Here is a 22794-nt window from a genome sequence, read left to right as displayed (position 1 = left end):
TTTTCAACCAGGAGAAATCTGAAATGTTTTAAGAGTTGTCACTGAATTATCGGGAAACAGACTAAAAGAAAGTGACTCCGTAAGTTCTTCATGACTCAGTTTCCTATCAGGCTATGTTCGTCCCCATTCGTGGTCTCTCAGAATGTTGCGTTTGATTTTCCCAGTGATTGTCTTTGGGAGGTTTTCAACAAATTCCACCTAATTAAAAAAAAACATATTATGAAACACTTGATTCCATTTTGACTTATTACAGTCAGTACAATAGTAGAAAGTATTCATGAAGTTCTGTCATTAATTTTACTTAGAGTATGCGGGTTGTCTGAGCCTAAGCTCATTGAATTTGGGGGGTACCAGAAACTTTTGTTTATATAGTAAAGATGACAGTGGTGCTTCATTATGTTTTTTTTAAGTGCCCATTCACATTCTAGCTTTGCTAGAAGAATGTGATCTTTCACTCCATTGCTTTCTTCCAGTTTAAACTAGACCTAGGCCTCTACTGCTCCAGGCAAATAGAGGCCATATCTAAATGCACAGAGTAATAGTTAATCTAGGGTTTTGAGCTTTATTTTAAAAACTGGGTTCTGAAGGTTCTGCAGGAGATTTAAAGGTAATTTTAAGTAGACACTATTTTCTTATGCTTTGACTTACACTCCCTCAAGATAAGACTAAACTATACTGTAAAATAACCTCACACTTCTCTGAAAATCAATTGGTCACTCACTGAGTGAATTTAATGGAGAAAGTGTAACTAGTTCGTAGGTTGATATTGACTACTTGTTTGCCAAAATCATGCCAGTTGACATGGGATTTTCATCATTATCAACCAGTAGGATTCTTGGACTGCAAGGACATTGCAGCACCATCTCTGTGTATAGAATTATTCTTAAATCCCCCTTTGAAGAATGTTTCAGGAAAGATTTCACAGTTTGGATATTTTCATCCTGAGCCTTAAATTTGGTCACTTGAAACTTAAGGGCCTGCACTTTGAAGTTATAAGCATATTATGGCCTAAGAGTACTATGGTAGATAAATCATCTACTGTCTTTAAAAACAGTTTGCCACCATTGTTTTTCTCAGGTGGTCTGATTTAGTCCTGTGAGGCCTCTTAATAGTTTCTCAGTTTTATAGAGTTGATAAAAACTTCTGGTTTATTGTAATATCCTAATATAAAATATTTTAAAGCAAAATTTTTATGGCTAAACAAGTTGAAATATATAATCTGTACAGAATGAGCCAACCTACATTCAAAAGCTAGTAAAATCTATATATTGTACTTAACTAGCTTAGACCCTGGTTTGGTCACATATACTTATTTTTGGGCAAAATACTTGCCTTTCTTGGATATTTGTAAGGTGCAGTTGATTTTTTCACATGATCCTGAAGTTCAAGAGTTAATTTCTCAGGGTTGGATGATTTAAAGGGTGCAGATAAGACAATAAAAGCTTTCACTACCTGTAGGAGAAGAGGTATCAATTGTATCAATTTATCTTGAGACATTTGTTTTTCAGACACATCAAGAGTTGGGAACCAGTGCTGAACTCAGGTACTCATGATTTGTTAATAACTTAAATGATGAATGCAAATGGCCAGTGATCACCTCTGAATCTGTGAACAAAGTGTGGGTGGGTACAAGTTGAGATTTTGAGATCTAATTGCAAATGGTGGCTTGTGAGTGTGAGGAGTGTAGTGGATCAATAAAGCTGAGGGTTGTTTTATTTATATGTTGCATATATATTTAACATTCCAATCTGACTCAGCCTTTTTATTACATAGGCTGTCCTTGGCTTGCAGATGACTGCTTACTCTATCAAACCTGTACTGTTAGGAGCATGTAGTAGGGTGATAAATGGAGGTTCTAGGGAATGTGTGGTTTGAAAGGGGTTTGAGGAGGCCTAAAGGAGGATTGTGTATGATGGGAGATGAAATCTCAGGAAGGATCAATCCACCTTTGAAAGGTCTTTCTTTTTCTTTTTTACTCAAAGATATGTTTATTGATTTGAGAGAGAGAGAGAAGAGAAACATCTTGCCTGATATTTTTGCTTCTCTTTGCCATGCTATTTAAAACCCATCAGTTAAGTAATTATTGAGGTTAGCGAGTATAGTTTAAATTATTCATGTTGATTCTAAGTTGTGTCTACTTTTAATGTTTAGCTGAAATCAGTTATATTGAGAGAATGAGAAGATGGTGGCAGGAGAAAAATATTTTGGAGAATGGACTCCAATTGAGCAGGGAAGTGGTACGATATGTTTGAGTGTGGGATCCATGGGGTCACTGCAGAGGGTCACTGGTGCCTGAGAGGAGAGGGGAGAGAGATGTGGGAAGATAATTGATAGGCAAATTGTTTTTGTAATTTTGCCACTTGCTGAGGTCTGTAGGGACTTTCATGAGGAAAGGGATCTTTTCCTTCCATGCTATATTTAGAACTAAGGTATTGTTCTCATTCCCCAAATTTCATTTCATTAGTCCTGAGGAGGCTTGTGGAGCTTGTTTGGCAACATGGTCACAGTCTCCTATTTGTACTATTTCTGTGAGAAAATACATTCTTAGTTCATGATAATAGTATATACAATAATACCTGCAGTTTTTGCTTATGCAGTATGTGTTAGCCTTTTTTTTTCCTTTTGTAAGAGTACCCTGACTTTCCTGTGGAGGATAACCCTAACTTCTCTCTGGCAGAATTGACATTGACTCCTACTTCCAATGACCAGCATATGGTCCATTTCTGGCTGGTCAGCATATAGCGTTCCCAAGACCACACTGGTTAGAGATGTGATCCCATTCTGGGAATTGCTTTAAACTTGGAAAGAAAGTTGTCTTCTCTGGCGTTGTGAAGCTGTGCACATCTGGAGTTGGTTGCTGTGAAGTAGGAATAGCCTTCCAAATGGAGGGAACATAACAGAAGAGCTAGTAAATGGAGAGACTAAGTTTTGCCAACTTTGTGTGAACCCTTGGATGTAGCTGTATCTGTAGACCTCACATATGGGTGAAACAATACATTCCTTTTTTTTGTAAACTTAGGTCAGTTCAAGTTGAATTTTTGTCACTTGTCACCAAAATAATCCTATTACATCCCCTTTGGGATACAATTCATGTGTAAAGTTGATTGCCAATGTACATTTTTACCACATGTATGCCTCATAATGAGAATTATATGACTACTCTTGATTTACTCTTTAGAGTGGCCACACGGACAGAACTTGAAAATATAAAATAGCTACTTTTATTAGTGACATTCATACTACCTCTCCTCTGATTGGGTCTGGACTGCTGACAACAGCTGATTCAACAACTGCTGGGTGCTCAATCAGTGCACTCTCAACTTCAAATGGTCCAATACGGTAGCTACAAGAAAAGAGGTATTAGATCACTACACTACCAAGTCAGAAATCTCTTTGGGCAAGTTGTTAGTTTCCAGCAGTGGTTCATGTACAAACCCAGAGGATATGATGACATCATCAGCTCTGCCAACAAACCAGAAATACCCATCACTGTCCATCACTCCTCTGTCTCCAGTCACATAAAAATTTCCTTTTATTGTCGCTGCAGTTTTATCTGGGTTGTCCTAGGAATCAAAACATGACATTGGGGATTAATTTGGCCAGAACAGAAAAAGGGGTATAGCCTTTGCTGGGTGGCTCAGTTGGTTGAAGTATCATCCATACACCAAAAGCTTATGGGTTTGATTCCCAGTCAGGGCACATACCAAGGTGAGTTTGATCCTTGATCATACATACAGGAGGGAGGCAACCAATTGATGCTTCTCACATCAATGTTTCTCCCTTCCTCTCTTAAAAAAATCAATAAATATATCATCAGGTGAGGATTTTTTAAAAAAGGGGAAAAAAGAAAAAGGGGTATGGCATCCATGAAGTGACTAGTACTTTGCACATTCTATTTCTAAAAGAAGTTGATTTTTTAAAAAGGTAATTCATAGTATAGAAAACAGAAGGCATGAGAGTATAATAAAAAGTAAATCTTTCACTTCTAGTGTTCTATATAACACCCTCTCCCCAGGAGCCTGCCCAGGTGTGAGGACAACCACTGCAACTGGTTTCTAACAGAATTTAATCTTTATAAAACTCTCAGGAGATAGAAGGTATCCCTTTGTTACAGTTGAGGAGATAGACTTGGATGTTGTGACTTGCCCAAGGTTATAGAGCAAAACATGATGGGTATGAAATTTGGGCCCAAGTCTGTGTGACTTCGATACCACCTTTTTCATTAAAGTATAAATAGCACATTCTACATTCTTGTACCACATATTCTGAGAAGAAGCAGAAGGGCCATGTAGACTGTAGTCTGAGGGCAATTTCTCCTTCTTTTCCAGGTGGTAGGATGTTGCCATTTTCATCTATAACCTAAAATGAAAGAAACAATGTAGGTTTTTTAAATTTCCTTTTCACAAAATGAAAATGGGTTATGAATAGTTATATAATGAATAGCAGAAAACCATATAAAACATTCTTTAATGAGCCAGGCATTTGTTACCCACCTGGACATCGTAGGGTAGTACTCCCTTCCCCATCGAGCCTGGTTTAATTTCTTGTCCTTTCTGATTGGCACAAATTATTCCCTATTGGGAAGGCATGTTTCACATAAGTATATAAACATTCATATTTAGTAGCTATTTATATTATGACAATGAAACTTAGGATTCAGTTTTGACCAATTTTCTCGGTATGCAAGCTCATATGCTCATATTCTGAAATGTTTTAGACCAGTGGTTCTCAAATCTGAATGTTTATCAGAATAACCTGGAATATTGTTAAAATAGATTGCTGGGCCCTATACCAGAGTTTCTAATTCAGTAGGCCTGGGGAGGGAAGTTCTGAAAATCTGTATCCCTACCAAATTCCCACAGGCTGCTAATACTGCTGGCTTGAGACCCACACTTTGAAGATCACTCTTGTAGGCCAAGGGTGCCATTAAGTGCACCTTGGAATAAATTCCTTCCTGGGGCTCTCTGGGGTCCTTCCCAGTGTGATGGAAAGATGAGCTGCACAATTCTTAACCTCTTCAATCCCAAACCTCTTTGAAACTCCTCCTGCGTGGGGAGGAAATGGGGAGACTGTAAGGAATAGTCATAGTTCCCCTCCAGCAAAACCTAATTAGGTGATTCAGAGGTTTTGGAACTACTGGCAAGGTAAAGTATCCTGAGAAGCTCCCTAAACATTTAGAGCACGATGGAGACACTTGCAGGGATCAGTTGACAGTCCTGGGGTTAATAGGCTTTGTCCATTAAACATACCACTTCCGTCTGTCCATAGCCCTCGTACAGTTCCAGCCCAGTCTGCCCCTTCCACTGTTCCCGCACCTCTGGGTTGAGTGGCTCTCCTCCTGTCAAGCAGTGCCGCAGCTTCTTGAATTTATATCTTGAGAGACAGAGTTGCATGGGTCTTTAGGGAAGAAATCTGAGTGGCTTTCATTACAAGATAATTGGGATGTTGTAGCAACAAGCAAATGAGTTAGGAGAGCAAAGTCTCAGGAGGGTTACTTAAGAAATATTTGTTGAGCACGTCCAATCTTGTCAGATGTTGTTCCAGGCATGCTAGTGATTAAACTAGAGTTGCCTGACAGACCTTACATTTTAGCAGGTTATTAAAAAGGAGAAAAGGTAGGAGAAAATACTAATAGTGATATTAAGCATGTATAAGTGATATATTATTAATAGCTAACATTAGTTGAACATTTACTATGTTGTAAAGGCTTTAAGAGCATTCTCATAATCCTCATAAACCCTACTTTACAGGTGAGGAAACTGAAACTGAGAGAAGTTAAAGAACTTTCCCAAGGCCTCACAGTGAAGGGCTGAGCTGGATACTCTGTGCTTTGCATTTAACACTTGTGAGGTGCCTCACCAAGCAGTCTGCTTACACTGAATTCTCACCATAACCCCAAGAGGTGCTCTTAATCCTCTTATGGATAGAGTTAAGGGAAGTTTATCAAGTTCATTTTGAATGTCCAAAGTCACACCGTTAGTAAGTAGCAGAATCTTGCCTTTTTGACTTTGGAGCTTGAGTTTTTAACCACAGGCCTCAGGTGAGAAAGTTTGGAACAGCCTTACTCTGGTACAGTGAGGTCCTAACTGAATCAAAGGGTGTGGTAGGGCATAAATACTGCCTATTCAAAATAACCTTTGAGTAGCCCTTGAATTACTCTTGAAATGTGACCAGGGTGCTCACATTTGAGGGCTACAAAGGAATTAACACTGACTAGGGTGACAGAAGATTCATATTTGCTTTATTCTGTCTCTCACAGTGCTCTCCCTGTTGGGTGTCCACATTTTGGGGGAACAGAGGGTGGGTGAGCCTGCACTCACTATTTAAACTGCTTCTTCTTTCTCTCTTCATGTATTCAGTATATATTACTTAAACATACATTGCAACTCCACTGGATATTCAGGTGACTTGGCCAAATTGAATAGAATCTTCAACTCATAAGACTTCATTATTTCTCTTCAATGCAGTATAAATGCATTATGCTTGTTTTTTTGTGGGGCGGGAGGTGGTGGGAATTCTGGGACTGTAGGACTTAGGTTTTCCCTGGAGAATGTTCAGAAGCTATCCCTGTTATTCTTTTTATTTTTTTATTTTTTTTGTATTTTTTTAATTGATTATGCTGTTACAGTTGTTCTATTCCCCCCTTCATTCCCCTATACCCTACCCCCCCATCCCCACCATTACCCCCCTTTAGTTTATGACCATGTGTCTCCAGTCCTTTAGATTCTATATTTCCCATGCTATTCTTGCCCCCCCATCTATTTTCTTTCTACTGTCTATGCTACTTATTTTCTGTACCTTCTCCCCCATCTCCTCCTCCCACTCCCCTGTTGCTAACCCCACTTGAGATCTTCATTTCTATGTTTCCACTCCTGATCTAGCTGTCCTTTTAGTTTGCTTTCGTTTTAGGTGTGGTTGTTAATAACTGGGAGTTTGTTGTCCTTTCACTGTTCATGTCTCTTTAACTTCTTTTTCTTAGATAAGTCCCTTTAACATTTCATATAATAAGGGCTTGGTGATGATGAACTCCTTGAATTTGATCTTATCTGAGAAGCACCTTATCTGTCCTTCCATTCAAAATGAAAGTTTTGCTGGATAGAGCAATCTTGGTTGTAGGTCTTTGGATTTCATGACTTGGAATACCTCTTTCCAGCCCCTTCTTGCCTGTAAGGTCTCTTTTGAGAAATCTGCTGACAGTCTGATGGGGACTCCTTTGTAGGTGACTGTCCCCTTAGCTCTTGCTGCTTCTAGGATTCTCTCCTTCATTTTAATTTTGGCTAATGTAATTATGATGTGCCTTGGTGTGTTCCTTCTTGGGTCCAACTTCTTTGGTACTCTCTGAGCTTCCTGGATTACCTGGAAGTCTATTTCCTTTGCCAGATTGGGGAAATTTTCTTTTATTATTTGTGCAAATAAGTTTTCCACTGGTGGCTGTGCCTTTCCCCTTTCTGGTACCCTTATAATTCGGATATTGGAGCATTTAAAGATGTCCTGGAGGTTCCTAAGACTCTCCTCATTTCTTTGAATTCTTGCTTCTTGACTCTTTTCTGTTTGGCCATTATTTGCTTTCTTCTGGTCCACTCCATTGATTTGAGTCCCAGTTTCCTTTTCATCGCTATTGGTTTCCTGTGCAATTCCGTTCATTTCAATTAGTTTTGCCTTCATATGTTTCTCTAATTTGTGGCTATAATCAACCAGTTCTGTGAGGATCCTGATGACCAGTGTTTTAAAACTGTGCATCTGAGAGTTTTGCTATTTCTTCATCGCTTAGGTCTATGGGCTCAGGGATTTTGAAAATTTGCGACATTTTTGGTCTGTTCTGGCCCTTTAAGTGTGAGAAGCATTGCCTTGGACTCCCAGGTCGCTGGGTTGTGACGCTGTATGTGGGGGCGTGGTCAGAGCGGGAAATGGTGGCGCCCTCTACTGCCACTTGCCGTGGGGACGCCTGCCCCAGTCCAACCGCCCACTCCCTCGCCTGTCCGCTTGCGCACAAATAGGCGACCCCAGTCAACACGCAGCACCGCTTCCCCGCTGTCTCCTCCGCGGTCGCTCGCCTGGTCACTCGCTCAGTTGCTCACTAGGTCCAACCCTGCGCCTGGATTCCGTGTCTGGATTCGCGCCTGAGCCTGTCTAACGGAGTCCTCCTGTGCAATCCCGCTCCACCAGCCACTGGTTTCACCCCTTACCGGTCAGGCTGCAGAATTTGTTGTTAACGGACTTCCGAAAAGTTCAATTTTCCGTGTTCTGGCTGTGTTTTGTGTTGCTAATATTTAGTTGTCCCTAAACTTGGTTGTGTGAGAAGGCACGGCACATCCACCTATACCTCCATCTTGGCGGAAGTCTATCCCTGTTATTCTTAAACTGGGGGGCAATTTTCCCTCCTTTCCCATCCCTGGAGACTTTAGGAAATATCTGGAGACATTTTTGATCATCACATCTGGTGGAGAGGGAGGTGTTACTGGCATCTAATAGATATATTGCTGCTCAACATCATCCAATACACAGGACAGCCCCCCCAGGGCACAGAATTATTTGCTCCCAGTATAGCTTTTGTTTATAGTTCAAATGAAGATTTCTGCCCATGTACCTCTTTAGGTCTTTTTGCACAAGCATCCGGTACACAGTGGGAGCACTGCACAGGATCGTGATGGGATAAGTGGTAAGCGTCTGTATAATGGAAAGGCACAGGTGTCAAAAGTGGCTCATTAAAGGCCATGACTAGAGCTGATGTCTACAACCCCAGATTCTCTTTCATTTTAACATGTACCCATCTCATAGGGATAAGAAGGCAGATACTTATTAGTTATCACTGGTGACTGTATGTCTATTGGGAATTTTCAATATTAGAAGGAATATGTATATATATTACAGTATTAGACATATACAGTCAAATTTAACAAAAAGTGAATTGTTGAATTTGAGAGCCACCCTTAAGTTTCAACTGATTTATTCTACTTTGGAGCTGCAAATTACCTATCATGGTGGAATTTTGAAGTACTGACTACTGGATAGTACTGACTCTAGATCTATAAGCTAATCTACCAAAACCTTTCAAACACTGTTTCTATAAAAGACTTTAGTCCTTTTGAGTGGATTGATGAAATGCATAAGTAAGGCATTTTGGGGCCTTTTATTAAGATTGGCCTTTAACTCTTTAAAATCAAAGGCATCTTAAATCTGGAGAAATAATGTTTTAGAGCTCTTTTTTTCTAGACAGGTTCTACTGTATTACATAATGAATCAACAGTGTGTATTAAATTTAAGCATATGAGAGATCATTCTAAAACTGTATGTCTAGGTTGTCTGGATTATCATAGGTCAAGTGTAATTCTTGATCTGTAAACAAGCATTTCTACTGTGTGTACTTGCTCCCTACATCCCAACTATTCTTAATTAGTGTAGTGTCTATAAGAATAGTGTGAAACCATAAACATTTTTAGCACTTAAAATACACATTATTTTGTAAAATAGTATTCTTATTTTAGTATCTTATATGTTATATTAAATAAGATTAATAATATAAGAATATATCATTACATTAATATATTAATTGATATTAACAATATATTAATATTTCTCACCTAATGTAATAGCAAATGCAATATTAAGAGGTACCTTAAAATAAAAAATTAAGTATAAAATATTACATTTTATAAAAGTATATTTGTTTTACAAATGTATGTTTTGAAAATGCGGTGTTAACTCATCTACTTTAGGGAACTATGCAAACCTGATGTAGAGATTCCAGTTCTTATGTTACCTGACATTTCTGTTAAGATGTCAAGCCATCTTGTCAGGCAATTTAACAAAATAATAGGGTGAGGATAGCTTTTATGGACAGACAAGTGTAGTGTTTATTTAATGATATGTATTTTGTTAAACTTAATTGATGTTGCATGGTTGAAAATAACTGGACTGAATGCCATTTTTCTAAAGGCTAAATTGGAGCCACTTGGTATCTAGCCATCTTTGGCTGAGAAGGAAGAGCATGCTTGGTTTCAAGAACAATGCTGAGTTCTGAGAATTAACAAAGTTTCTCATGGGAAGAATGAGACGGTCTGGCAGAAAGGTGACTCCACCTTCAGTTTCCTCCACACAGGGTTTCAGATTTATCAGTTATTGTCTTGTTTCACTAATCAGATTTGTTTAGACTGGAGACTTCTAATTTGTTATTTAGAACAAGACTCTTCAGCAGGTACAGATATAGCAACATTAACAAATCCTTAACAATTTGAAGCACATGTGCATTCAAAAGCCCTGAAGACTCTAGGTCTTAAAAAGGAAAGATTTCCATAAGCCCAAGAAGTCCTGTGTTCTAAGGATTCATCTCTCTGTGGTTTGTGGGGAGACAAGGGAGAGAAGTAGCCAGAAGTTATGACTTACATCTAGGAAGGTATTAGTGTCAAACTGGGCCATCTGATGCACAAAGACACAGGCTCCCCGAAGCCAGGAAGAAAACACACTGCCAATGGCAGCCTTGACCCAGCCAGTGTCCGACATGTTCCATATGATATCTGATGACTTCAGATCTAGCCAATACCTAAACGATATGGAGGAAGCAACAGATAGACAAAAACAAAACAACCAGGAAAGCAATCAAACTGGTGCCTTTGAAGATTGGCTGGAACTTCAAAGGACAGAACAGGGTCAAAGGAAGTCCCAAGGCAACATGAGTGATTCTACTTCCCACTTTTGTTAGAAAACTTTTTCAGAATCCTAGGTAGTCTGAGAATGGAGTGGGAAGCTGGGTTTAGCATAATTTTCTGAGTTTGTCCATTGATGCAACAAATATTTATTGAGCAAATATTATGCTAGGCACTGTTCTACCTAGGATAGTGAGCAACATAGACCAGAAGATCCATGCTCTTATTTTAGGGTGCTAGATAGTGAATAAGCACACAATAAAGTGAATTAATATATAAATTGATGTTGCAATTTTAAATAGTGATAAGTGCTATGAGGAAAATAAAACAAGGTAATGTGATAGTTTGGGCATATCCAGGAAGACCTTTCAGGGTATACGAATCTACCTGGTAGTGAAGAGAAGGAGCCAGACACTCTCATGGGGATTTATTCAAGGCTGAATCCCAAGTTCTTGCTTGATCAGTAGTGAGCTTGTGCCATGTGCTGAGCTAAGGCTGGGAGGGGGCGTCAAGAGTTCTGTTTTCTAGATGTTGCATGGGAGATGTCTGGTAGTGATGCAAGTAGAGGTGTTAACTAGGTGGCTAGATACACATGTTAACAGCTCAGGAAAGAATTTAGCCAAAACAGGAGTTTTGTTCCCTACCTTCCACAGAGGGTATACCCAATTCCAAGGCTGCTCTGAGAGTGCTGGGCCATCTTAGGAGAACCTGTGGTCCCACTGGTGAAATAAATAGCCATTGGCTCTTGACTTTCCGTCTCCACACAGGTGTGCTCTGCAGAGGCAGACCTGTAAAATATGGACCGCCAAATGGTGGCTGAAGATGGCAGATCAGTTCAACTGGTGTTTCTTTTGTTCTGCTACTTATGCTCTTTTGACACCAAAGATAGCTAATAGAACAGAACCTAATCCAAAGACTCCCTGATAGGAATTTTCTCATGAAATCCTAGAGCGACTTTTAACAGCTCATTTTATTTAGCCTAGTGCTAAGTTTTGACAGCTTGCCTCTCCTCTCTCTCTTTCTTAAAAGATTTTTATTTATTTATTTTTAAAGAGAGGGAAAAGGCAGGAGAAAGAGAGGGTGAAAAACATCAATGTGAGAGAGAAGCAACATTGCCTCTCATATACATCCTGACTGGAGGCAGCACCCACAACCCAGGCTTATGCCCTGACCAGGAATCAAACTGATGACCTTTCACCTTGTGGGATGGTGCCTAACCAAAAGAGCCACATTAGTCAGGGTTAACCTCTCTCTTTTTAAGCTGTATCTCCTCATAGGCCAAAGGGATAGCTAAGATCACTTTCAATTTAAAAAAGAGATATATTTTACTTATTTAAACATTTTTTTCTAAGTGACTTTTTAATCTATGAATTTTAAAAATCAGTTTTGAATCTTTGTAAATTATTATTACATTTCAGGAGCTTTTATGATTTAAAGGAAGACATTTTGGCATTTGAATTAATCTTTTAAATACTTTTTATTTAATATCTTCAATATTGCTGGCAGACACAGTTAGTTGCTTACCAAATAGCATCCCTTCCTTCTCCCTTGTATCACTAAACTTCTGATTTTGTTCAGGTATCTTGTAACCATGTGCTTCAGATGGGGAAACTTCCCTATACAGCTCTGGGAGGTTGGGATTGGGAGGTCAAAAATTAATCTTGATTAATCTAAGTCAATCTGGTTTATGCCTGCAGTTATGGTCAGTGAGAATGGGAAATGTTTCCTTGCTCTAGAGAGAGTCAGGAGGAAAGGATGCTGCCTTCCTCTATCCCATCCATTTTGTTCTCTGGCTTTTGGATATTGCTATGAAAGAGCATGGTGTCTGGAACTATACAGCCATACTAGGATCATGAGAGGAATTAGCAGACACACCTAAGGTGGCATGATGGAAAGATGAATGAATCTGGATTCTTGTTAACTTCATCAACTCACTAAATTAACCAACTCTTATTCCACCTCTGTACTTCTTATTTGTGGCATAATAGAATTTTCGTATTGTTTAAGCCACTTTTGCTTATGTCTCCTATTGCTGAATCCAAGAGCACTTTAATTCTTATCACTGTGTAACACTGTCTGCATAGAGACCTCCAACAATTCCTTCCATCCTTGTATAAGCATGTCCTCTGTCCTTAAAACTTGGCTGGCATTATGAGTTAGTTGGACCAGTAGAGTGTGGCAGAAGTTCTGTGACTCTTCAGCCCAGGCTTTGAGAGGTCTTTTTTCCCCACTTTCACTGGGAGGAACACATAGCTGTTATATAAAAATGTCCAGACTGTTCTGCTAGAGATAGAGGCCATGCGCAGGAGAAGTGAGTGCTGCAGCTGACACCAAAGCCTCAGACTTGTGAGTGAACACACTTGGATCCTCCATTCCCAGTCAAGCAGATGTGGAACAGAGACAAGTTGCCTCTGCCAAGGCCTGCACAAACTTCTAACCCACAGAGTCATGAGCAAATAAAATGATTGTTGTTTTAAACCACTAAGTTTTGGGATGTTTTGTTACTCAGTGGATAATTGATAAAATGCTCCAAAATTTTTGAGACTCTTACATAATAGTTTTAACTTCTGGGTTGTAGGAAATAGGGTAGAGGACAGCATTTTAGTTCATCTTGATGACAAATAAATAAAATTATCATTGAAACTGTAAAACAGTGAGCATTAATCATATGCTATATTATCAAAATTAGTTTTATGAAATATTAATGGAGTATTTCTTGCTAATTTGCCTCTTCCATTGCAGTGATTGAATATATGAATAGAGTGAAGATGGTATGTGTTAGGTGGTAGAAAAGAGAATTTCTTCACAGTGTCTGATACCTGTGAAAACAAAAAAATTCCTCCTATCTTGAATGCTTCTCAAACCTGTATAGAAACCTTTAGTTATAAGAAAGACTTTTTCATTTTTTCTTTTACTAAAAGAACAGATATTACAATCTGCGAGTGACAAGGAGATTGTCAAGCAGTGACTCTATTATCTGAGTTGTCTCTTTTTCATGTGATATTTGAGTTATGTCTTTCTGGATTTTTCAGAACTGATTAAATGTTTATGATTTCCAGAATTGTCTTTATCTACTTGAGTCTGAGACTCATATCTACCACTTGCTAGATATTTGGGTATTCGCAGACCCCTCAATCTCAATATGTCCAACTTGTACTCTTTCTCCAGCTAATGGTAGCCACTCACTCAGTCACCCAAGTTAAAAAGCAGATCAGCTCAACTTCTTCCTTTATCCTCAATGTCCAATCAATCTCTGAGTCTTGTCACTTCTTTAGTGTGCCTCCTTCCCTCCATCGCATTCAACAGAGCCCAGATTTAGACCCTTATTGTTTCTGCCATACATTAGACTCCAAGATGGTCTCCCTTATTCCAATTTGGTTTTTCTAAATTTAATTTTCTATACAGCTATCAGAGAAATCTATTTAAAATTCAGAACTGACCTTGACACTCCCCTTCTTAAGATTCATCATGGCTTTCTTCTATTGTCATTTAAGTTAAAGATTTAGCATGCCTGTGGGGTCTTTATATGAGAGGCTATACTCTGGCTTCCACTGTGACTCCATAACTGTCCATTCCCTGCACACATTAGGATGTTTTTGCTTCCATATCTCTGCTCATGCTGTTCCAGTCCACTCAAGACCAGAATTCAGGGTTCTAGATCCACAGGGAAGGGTCTTTTTTTACTAGGATAGGAAGGGAGAAACATTAGTCTGGCTCATAATTTTGTCATTCTCTACATCCTATTATAAATATTCTGGAAAGTGTTCATGGACTTCTATCTTTGAGAAGCAGAAGAAGGGTGAGAGGTCTTAAAATGAACTCCTTGAGTAGAAGATTAACTCTAACCTGATTAGACTTGATTCTTGCTGTTTGTGGATTTCTGAAACACTGGCCAACTGTTGAAAATGACAGCTCTCCTTTCCTTAGTTTTTAGAGAAACAATCCATGGTACTTTTGGAGTTATGGTACTCCAAAGTTCTTTTGAAGTGAGGATTCTGTTTATCTTGAAAATATTCTCCCCAAATGTGTAAATTTTAATTTGAAATTCACATGAATTCAAAGACCCTTTTCTTTTGTCAATTTTGTGGAACCTTTAAGGTTTCTTGGGTATCCAGCAGAATGCTGGAGGAGCAGTCTCTGACAAGGGATGCTTGCTGCCCGGGGGATATGCACAACAACTGGGACAGGGAAGAAAACAGAACTGCAAGGTATATATGTATTCTTTTGTTAATCCTTTAAAATGTTTATTTTTTACATCAATGCAGTGTACAAAGCACATGTATATAATTTATAAATCAGTAAATATACATGTGTCAGGGGAGCATGTTAAAAATATTTTACTAATCGAGATGCATATTCAAATAATCTGGATATCACTACCTTAGGGAACCACTGCACTGCTAAAGGACTTTATTAACTTTAAAATAATAAAGATAGTAATTATAGTTACTCTTAACACTCTGTGCCAGGCATCATGCTAAGCCCTTCCCATGCATTATCACATGTGGTTCTTCTTTACCCCATGAGGGAGATGCTGTCCTTATCACCATTTTATGGAGAAGATACAGAGTCTCAGAGATGCTACTTGACCTATGCAAAGTTACATAGTTTATAAAAGACACAAACAGTATTTACTGGCATGGCCCTTGGGAAAGAATTTTGATATTGGCCAGTAGGATTTGGTTTATATTAACTAGTAGGATAAAATCTCATTCCCACAAAGAAAATTGCTCTATTATTCAACAGGGATTTCATGTCTTTTTTCTATAAACTTCTCCAGGAGATTTTTTTTTAAAACATAAGCCACTTAACAGCTATTTGAAGGGTCATACCAGTCAGTAACATTTTACTTTCTTTTTTACAATTTAGGAAGCACTTTCTCACATATTAGCTGATTTTATATTGCATTACTCCTTGATATGTGCAGAATAATCATCCCCATTTTACATACAAAGAAAACTGAGGTCAAGTGATCTGTTTTGTTGATTCTTTGGTAAATATTTTTAAAGCACCAGCTTCATTGTAGGGACTGGGGAGAGATTGAGCCACTAAACAAGCAAGGCCTCTGCTTTTTTGGAGTTTACAATCTAGGACAGGGACTAGCAAACTTTTTCTGTAATGAACCAGATAGTCAATATCATAGACTTTGTGGGACTTGTGATCTCTGTTGCATCCACTCAACTCAGCTCTTGTAAGATGAAAGCAGCCATAGACAATATGTAAACAAATGGATGTGGCTGTGTTCCAATAAAACTTTACTCATAAAGCAGGTGCCTTGCCAGAATTGGTCCATGGGCCCTAATTTGCCAGCCCCTCTGGTACAGGAGAAAACCAATAAGTAAGGAACAAGTGATTGGACATGATGTTCAGATAGTATTGGGGGCTATGAATAAAACAACAGCACTTAAAGTCCAGAGTGGCTGGAATTCTGCTCTAGATGTGGTGGCCATGGACAGCCTCATTGAGGGAAAACATTCAACCTGAAATCTGATGGGAAAGATTAGGGAAGAGCATTCCAGGCAGAGAAACAGCAGGTGCAAAGGCCCTGAAGTAGGGCATATTTGAGGAATAAATGGGTGACCAGAGGGAGTCAAGACAAGGAGAGTGATTCACAAGTTAGACAGAAACTACCATGCAGGGTGCTCACCACAGGCCGAGGTGGGACATAGGGCAGTGGAAGCAGAGCTGCAGTCCTTCCTTCTGTTCTTAAAACCTTTCATTAGGTGATACTTTTCTGGGAAGGATTCCAGACCAGCCCAGTATTGCTGAGTCCATGAAGGCAAGAGTACTCTGAGACGTAGTTGTGGTGTTATTTCTGCTTCTGACGTGGGGCAGGAGAAATACTCACCGAAATAATTCCTGAAAGCTGAGCCACCCCTTACGGCTGTGTGGAGACACCAGGAGTTTGGTCTTCAAATCAGGACACTCTGACATGATGGACTCTACTGCTGGGGCCACCTCCTCACTGGCCACGAGACACTTGGCCTTGGATGCTTGCAGCCTATAGAGGATATCTTTTGAAGTCAGCTGTGTTGTTCCTGGCATGAAGATAAGCCCTAGAGAGAAGAGAGGACCCTGAGCTAACAAAACTGTTGTTCCCTAGGTAAGACTAATGACTTAGGCTTTGTGCCTGGCCAAGGAAGAGCTGTATGGTCCAGTCTTCTGCCAACCCTGCCTTGGTTCCCAGGGATAGCCCGTGGGACCCTGATCACTGGGAGATCCTTAGAGCTGTCTTCAGAGTCTGACAGTCCTTGTGCCTAAAGCTGTCCTTATAACTTACTAGCTTTTTGACCTTGAGCATGTTACTTGATCTCTCTGTGTCTTCCTTTCCTTATCTGTACAATGGGGAAAATAATAGTGTCTATCATATAGGAGGCATTATAATAGTGAGCTATTATTATGTAACATGTTTGTGAAACATTTTAATCATTATTTAACACTTAAATAGCTCTTTATAGCTTATAGCATATTTTTATGAACACTTTTGACCCAGTGGTCTCCAAAGTGAGTTTTGCAAATTAATTCACAGGGGGTGAGAAAAAATTTTTAAATGCTTAAATATTCTTTTTTATAGGAGACCATTCTGTGTGGCGTGGGCCCAGCTCCCACTTGGAGATGCACAGGACCCATGCCCATGGATAGGTTCTCCCATAGGAAATCAGGCCTGCATTGTACTTAGGCTACTTTGAGACTTGCTTTTGCTAAAACTCCCTCACCCTGACTTGGGGCAACAAGTGCCTACTGAAACTTCCTAAAATCCATGCTAAACCTTCCAAGGATGAGTGTAACCAGTTCAACCACTTTTCCCTTTGCATTTTCAAATATCCTTCTTCTATGATGTGATTAGCAGCATTGGCTTGTTTGTTTTCTGTAAAAGGTAACCACCTAAAGTGAACCTGTGCATAGTAAATGAGGACCATTGTGTAATGCACCCAGAAAAAGGAATAAAGGCCAGTCATGGCGGAGGCCACAGCTTTTTCTCCCCTTGAGAGAAAAAACTATGCTCTCACCCTTTTCCTCCACAGGACTCGGTAGTCCATGTGAATTTCTCATAACCCATCCACAATGTGGCAGACCCCACAAGCCAGGGTGCGCATCACTTTTTATTTCATTTTTGTACATAATTTATAATATGCTTGTTATATTAGCACAGAACAATATAAATAACTATTTAGATGGGAGGATGTGTATCCCAGGTATTTTTATTGAGGGATCATAAAGCCAAAAAAGCATGAAGAACACTGTTCTAAGCAGTCCTTTTGGTCCATGCAGTTACTGCCATTTGATGGACTATGAGGTCAGCTCACAGCTGGTGAGTAGCAGAACCTGCTCTCAAACCCAGGTCTTCCTAGTGGTCTGGTGCCCTCATAGTGTGCCTACACTGCTTACTTAGGTGATTCTGAGTTAATCCCACCTCCTCACTCCATCCTAAACACTGGCCTGAAACAGGCTTGATTTTACAGTGGCAGTTCTTTGTGAGAAGAGAGATATGAGAGAGTTATATGGAAGATGGCTTGTTTTTTCTAAAGTAAATCAATGGGAAGAAAGCAGGATGTGTGTAGAGACCTGCTGCCATTTATTGAGCATATATTATGTGCCTGGTATCTCACTTAAAATTAATCCCAGTGTATAGATAACAACTTGTCCACAATTCTCAAAGTCAGTAAGTGGCAGAACCAGTATTCAAAGATACATATCTGAGACCCCCAAGGCCTGTACTGTATATCAGATCCTTATTTCTTGGTATGTTCCCTAAAGGCAACTAAATAGGAAGATGCAGAGTTGAATTCCTAGGAAGGAGACTTTATTTATAAAATATATTTTAAAAGGTCTCAGATATTATCCTTTCTTGAGAAAACAAATAAATATGTGATGATGAGGATGTTAACTAAGAAAACACAGAGGATCTCAAATTGTTCACGCAATATAAAAATATAAGATTATTTATTTTGCAAACCACTTGTTCTTATCAGCTCAGAAATTATTAGGACTGTTGGTAGATTTGTGTCATGAATGGGTTCAATGGATAGGCAGCTGGCTTGGAGGTAAAGGAGGAGATATCTTCTGTTGGATTATAGACTGCATGGACTTCATAGCAAAAGCAAAATATTTTGCCATATGGTACAAGCATCTCCATATTCACTCAGAAGCCTTAATAATTTTGAATTAGAAAATATTCCTCAGCTGCTTGCTTAACATCTAATTAATTGAATGGTTTTGACTATTCAGCTTGTGTGTTTATTTTTAATCTTCACATTTCACAAATTGCATAAATCATGTTAAGTAGTATTAAATACATTTTTATGACAAATAAACTACCTTTAACTCCTTCCAACCCCAAATTGGTTTTATATTAGCAAATTCCTTTTTATAGTGAATGTGAAATAAATTTTATGTATTGCTGTTTTGATTTAACATGGGCAGTAAGAGCATTTTTAACACCATTGCAATATTCTTATAATTATCTTTTAATGATACCTATCAAATTGAAGCATCATAATTTCAATTAGCAATAAACACACCTCCACTAAACTTCATTCTTAGGAAAGTTGTAATTTATTTGATCATCTTTATATAGTTTCCATTTTTTCCTATTTTTGATACTACTGCAATAGGTATCTTTGTGTTTTCTATAGAAGTATATTCTTACTTATTTTTTTATTTTATGAACATTTTGTTGTATTCTAGAGCAGGGTTTGGCAAACTTTTCCTGTTAAGGGGCCAGATAGTAAATATTTTAGGCTTTGTGGGTCATACCATCTTTGTCTCGATTAACAATCCTACTGTTATAGAACAAAAAGAGTCATAAGCATGGTTGTATTCCAATAAAACTTTAAAACTGTATTTACAAAAATAGATGGCCAATCTGTAGGTCATGGCTTTTGCTGACCTCTGTGCCAGAGAAGAAAAGAATCCTTTGGAAATTGAGGGTGCATTATAAATTACTACTTTGGGAGAAAAATGTGTCAGTGAGTATATTCATCTTTTTGTCTAGAAAGAGGTGGAAGTTTTCCAACTGGGTCCACAGTCATATTTTTATAAGTTCTTTCATTCTAAAATGCTTTTTCTTCTTTTTATATTTTCATATAAGGGAGAATCCAAATACATGCAGAGAAGTAACTGCTGTATCACTTGGATAAACACATCGCAATCTAGCTTTGCAAAGTGATGTTGGTACCCGTACTTGATTTTACAGAACTTAGTGCTTAAATCCCAGTTGCATAGCTTTTGAGCTGTATGACTTTTGGCAAGTTTCTTAACCTCTCTGAATCTCAATTTCCTCTTTTGAAAAATGAGCATCACAATACTATCTACATTTTAAGGTAGTTTTAAAATTATTATTACATCATGATTGCTCTTAATTTCAACTCTGATCTCTCTGTCCTTTGTAAGCATAGCTTCTAGTCAGAACTAACAACTAAGAAAACCTCAACTTTTGGCTTCTCTCTGTTTCTGCCTGATTTACAAAACTTAAATATGGACACTGACCTGTTCGCATACAAGCCACGTTGACCAGCCACCACTCAGGGATTCGGGGCAGAATGATGGCCACTCTGTCTCCTCTCTTTAGGCCACAGGGCTCAATGAGCACATTGGCAGCCTTTCGGGACAAGGTGCCCAGTTCTCCAAAGGTCCATTTCACCTCGCTCCCTTTGTCATTTACCCACCAAAGGGCTGGGTTGGCTGGTCTCTCTCCTGTCTGGCCACAGGCACATGGAAAGAGAGGAGAAGGCTTATGTGACTGGTCACCCAGTAGATGGGACATCTGCCATTGCTTCCTTTCAGTACCTGTGCCTATGGATTCAAGTAACAGCACCCCAGATTGTCTTTAAAGGAACTACTCCTCTCCTACTGAGTGCAGTCTTGATGAAACATCACACCCGAGTGCTCTCCCTTCTCTGACAAGTGGGTAGGCATGTGATCCAAGTCAGGCCAATCAGATATTTCCTGGACCTATCAGCTCTTGGTGCTTATGCATCCTCAGGGAGATGGCCTAGCTTCTGTTTTTGCTGGGGCTGACAGTGCCAGCTTCCAGCCCAATTTTTAAGCTCTCCCATATCTTTCCAATAAAATTCTTCCTTGTTTAAGTTAAATTTTACACCATCCAAATAACCCTAATGGATGTCCAAGGTTGATTAGGAACATGATTAGGTTGATTAGGAACTTTTGAGTATTTATACCCAAAGGGCTGAGAGTGTGAGTTTTATAGATAGTAGAGAGCAGGATGGAGGGCCATGGGGGTGGGAATAGGCATCAGCATGATTGCTTGATTTCTGGAGGAAATTTATCACCCATGATTTTATAAAGCAAGAGATCTGTGGTGCAAAGCCCCCACTCTATACATTGCCTGGGGGGGTAGAAATTACTCCCCATTCCTTCTCCTATCTGGGATGCTTATTTCACCTTCCCTGGTTGGAAAAGACTTCAAAGCCCAACTTCCACATCACCCTCTGTGAAGCCTTTCTTAGCCTCCTCTTTCCCCACTGACTTCTCTGTGTTCTGCAGCATTGTGCTCATATTCTCAGGGACTCCACTTTAGTTTCCTGTATCACAGGTGAATCCTTTCCCTACAGACATGAGCTCCATAAGGTCAGGGGTTGGTTCAGGTACCTTTGTAAATAGCTTAATTTACAGCATGCAATCTGCAACACCTGTGTGGTGATGGGTATTTGATGAAATAATATAGGTCAGTATTTCTCAATCTTTAGTCATTTGAGCATCACTAATGTTTGTCAAATCTATTTACATTTGTGCTATTGTTCTTTGTATTTTTATTTACATCAACTCACTTTTACTTGTGTATATTTACTTAAAAAGAAAATGTGTTTAATCACCACCATATTGGAAATCAGTACCACTTGCTAAAAAGAGTTTACTGAAAAATAAGTATATTGAAAACACAGTATGCCATTAAATTTTATCTATAGATTATTATACTTTACCTATTCTCTTTGTTCAAAAGAGTTTAGCAAGTGTTAGAGTGTTGTTAAAATTTAGTGGATTGAAAGAAAAAATTTTTCTTCTAAAAGGAAGAACTGACTTGGCATTGTTTCATGCCTTGTATATGTAGTACTTAACACAATTTTCTGAATCACAGGTTCTTGCAGTGTATTTGGTAGGTACCATTAGGTAAAGTGTTCAGCTAAGTGTTTTCCATGGTGTGGGGGTCAGGGAGCACAGACCTTGACCTGAGGCTACACTGCAGATACCCTGTAAGGATTGTTGCTTTGTTCTTCTCAACCTCTAATTCTCTTCTGATTACTCCAGTGAAAACTATTCATAAAGCCAAAGCTCAGATTACTATTTTTTGGGGGGTAAGCCTGTGACAAGCTCAAACAAATGAGTGGAGAGCAAAGAACTTGGAGGAAAATGAAGGAAAAGAGGCATGACTGAGTAACCAAGTTGAAGGGGGTCGAGGAGGCTTTGGAGAAAGACACCCATGCATTGGTAAGCCTCATATATCTTCCCTGGGGGAGAATAGGGCAGTCGGAAAAGAAAAGAAATCAAGAATTGAATTAAGAATGACAAGTGGACCCCAGAATAAGGAAAGGGAACGTACACCAAGCACTTGGAAGCCAATCATCTTATTATACCTTTTCCTTTTGGGACCACTGGTCCAGCACATCTCCTGCAAAGTTAAAGTTCTTAGGCAATGGTCTCTCACAGCGATTGATGGCTTCAAAGTCAGCAAGAGTCAGCGGCACCTGAAGCTGGTAATATCTGTGAAAGTACCGTCCAGCTGGCTTGACGAGCCAGATGAATCTGAACGCCTGGTAGAGAGAAAACATCTTCATGTTTCCCAAAGCGATTTGTTGTCTGGCACAGATGTGGAAGTACCACACAGCCTGTGGGGAGAGATAGGTGGGGAGTGTTAGTCTCGTCCAATGCCTGTGGTTATACTGGGAAGTGGACTTGAGGCTGTGTGCCCCTGAGAAGTTAAGGAACACCTGAAAAACACTCCATCTTTCTTTAAAGCTGCAGCAGTTAGCCACTGACCAGCCTCCCTGCCTCTGGGCTCTCTCTCTTCATTCTGTCTGTGAGCAGATTAGTGTTAAAAAATCTCTACAACTATAGAATTGTCAAGCCCATCTTCTGACTCTACCTTCTGTCCAAATAAACAATAGACAAAGTATTTGCTGCATGGATTAAC

The 22794-nt window shown here is 39.2% G+C and overlaps 1 protein-coding gene across 1 annotated transcript; it reads right to left on the bottom strand.

Annotated features, from left to right (window-relative positions):
* Window positions 1-111: 111 nt before the first annotated feature.
* On the bottom strand, window positions 112-22453 carry LOC119053529 (acyl-coenzyme A synthetase ACSM4, mitochondrial). Its single transcript, XM_037151141.2, has 13 exons — window positions 22238-22453; window positions 20133-20343; window positions 16492-16699; window positions 11288-11431; window positions 10384-10540; window positions 8588-8667; window positions 5250-5373; window positions 4494-4574; window positions 4258-4359; window positions 3436-3563; window positions 3244-3343; window positions 1333-1452; window positions 112-198 (listed from the first exon to the last, which is right to left on the bottom strand). The coding sequence occupies exons 1-13, from the start codon at window positions 22436-22438 to the stop codon at window positions 112-114; spliced, it is 1743 nt and encodes a 580-aa protein (XP_037007036.2). The 5' UTR covers window positions 22439-22453.
* Between the last annotated feature and the right edge of the window lie 341 nt (window positions 22454-22794).

This window comes from Artibeus jamaicensis, unplaced genomic scaffold (genome assembly GCF_021234435.1).
Source record: "Artibeus jamaicensis isolate MK-2021 breed Jamaican fruit bat unplaced genomic scaffold, CSHL_Jam_final scaffold_666, whole genome shotgun sequence".
In the NCBI taxonomy this organism is placed as follows: Eukaryota; Metazoa; Chordata; class Mammalia; order Chiroptera; family Phyllostomidae; genus Artibeus; species Artibeus jamaicensis.
Note: the sequence above shows the minus strand (reverse complement) of the source record. Positions and strands in the feature narration are given on the sequence as shown.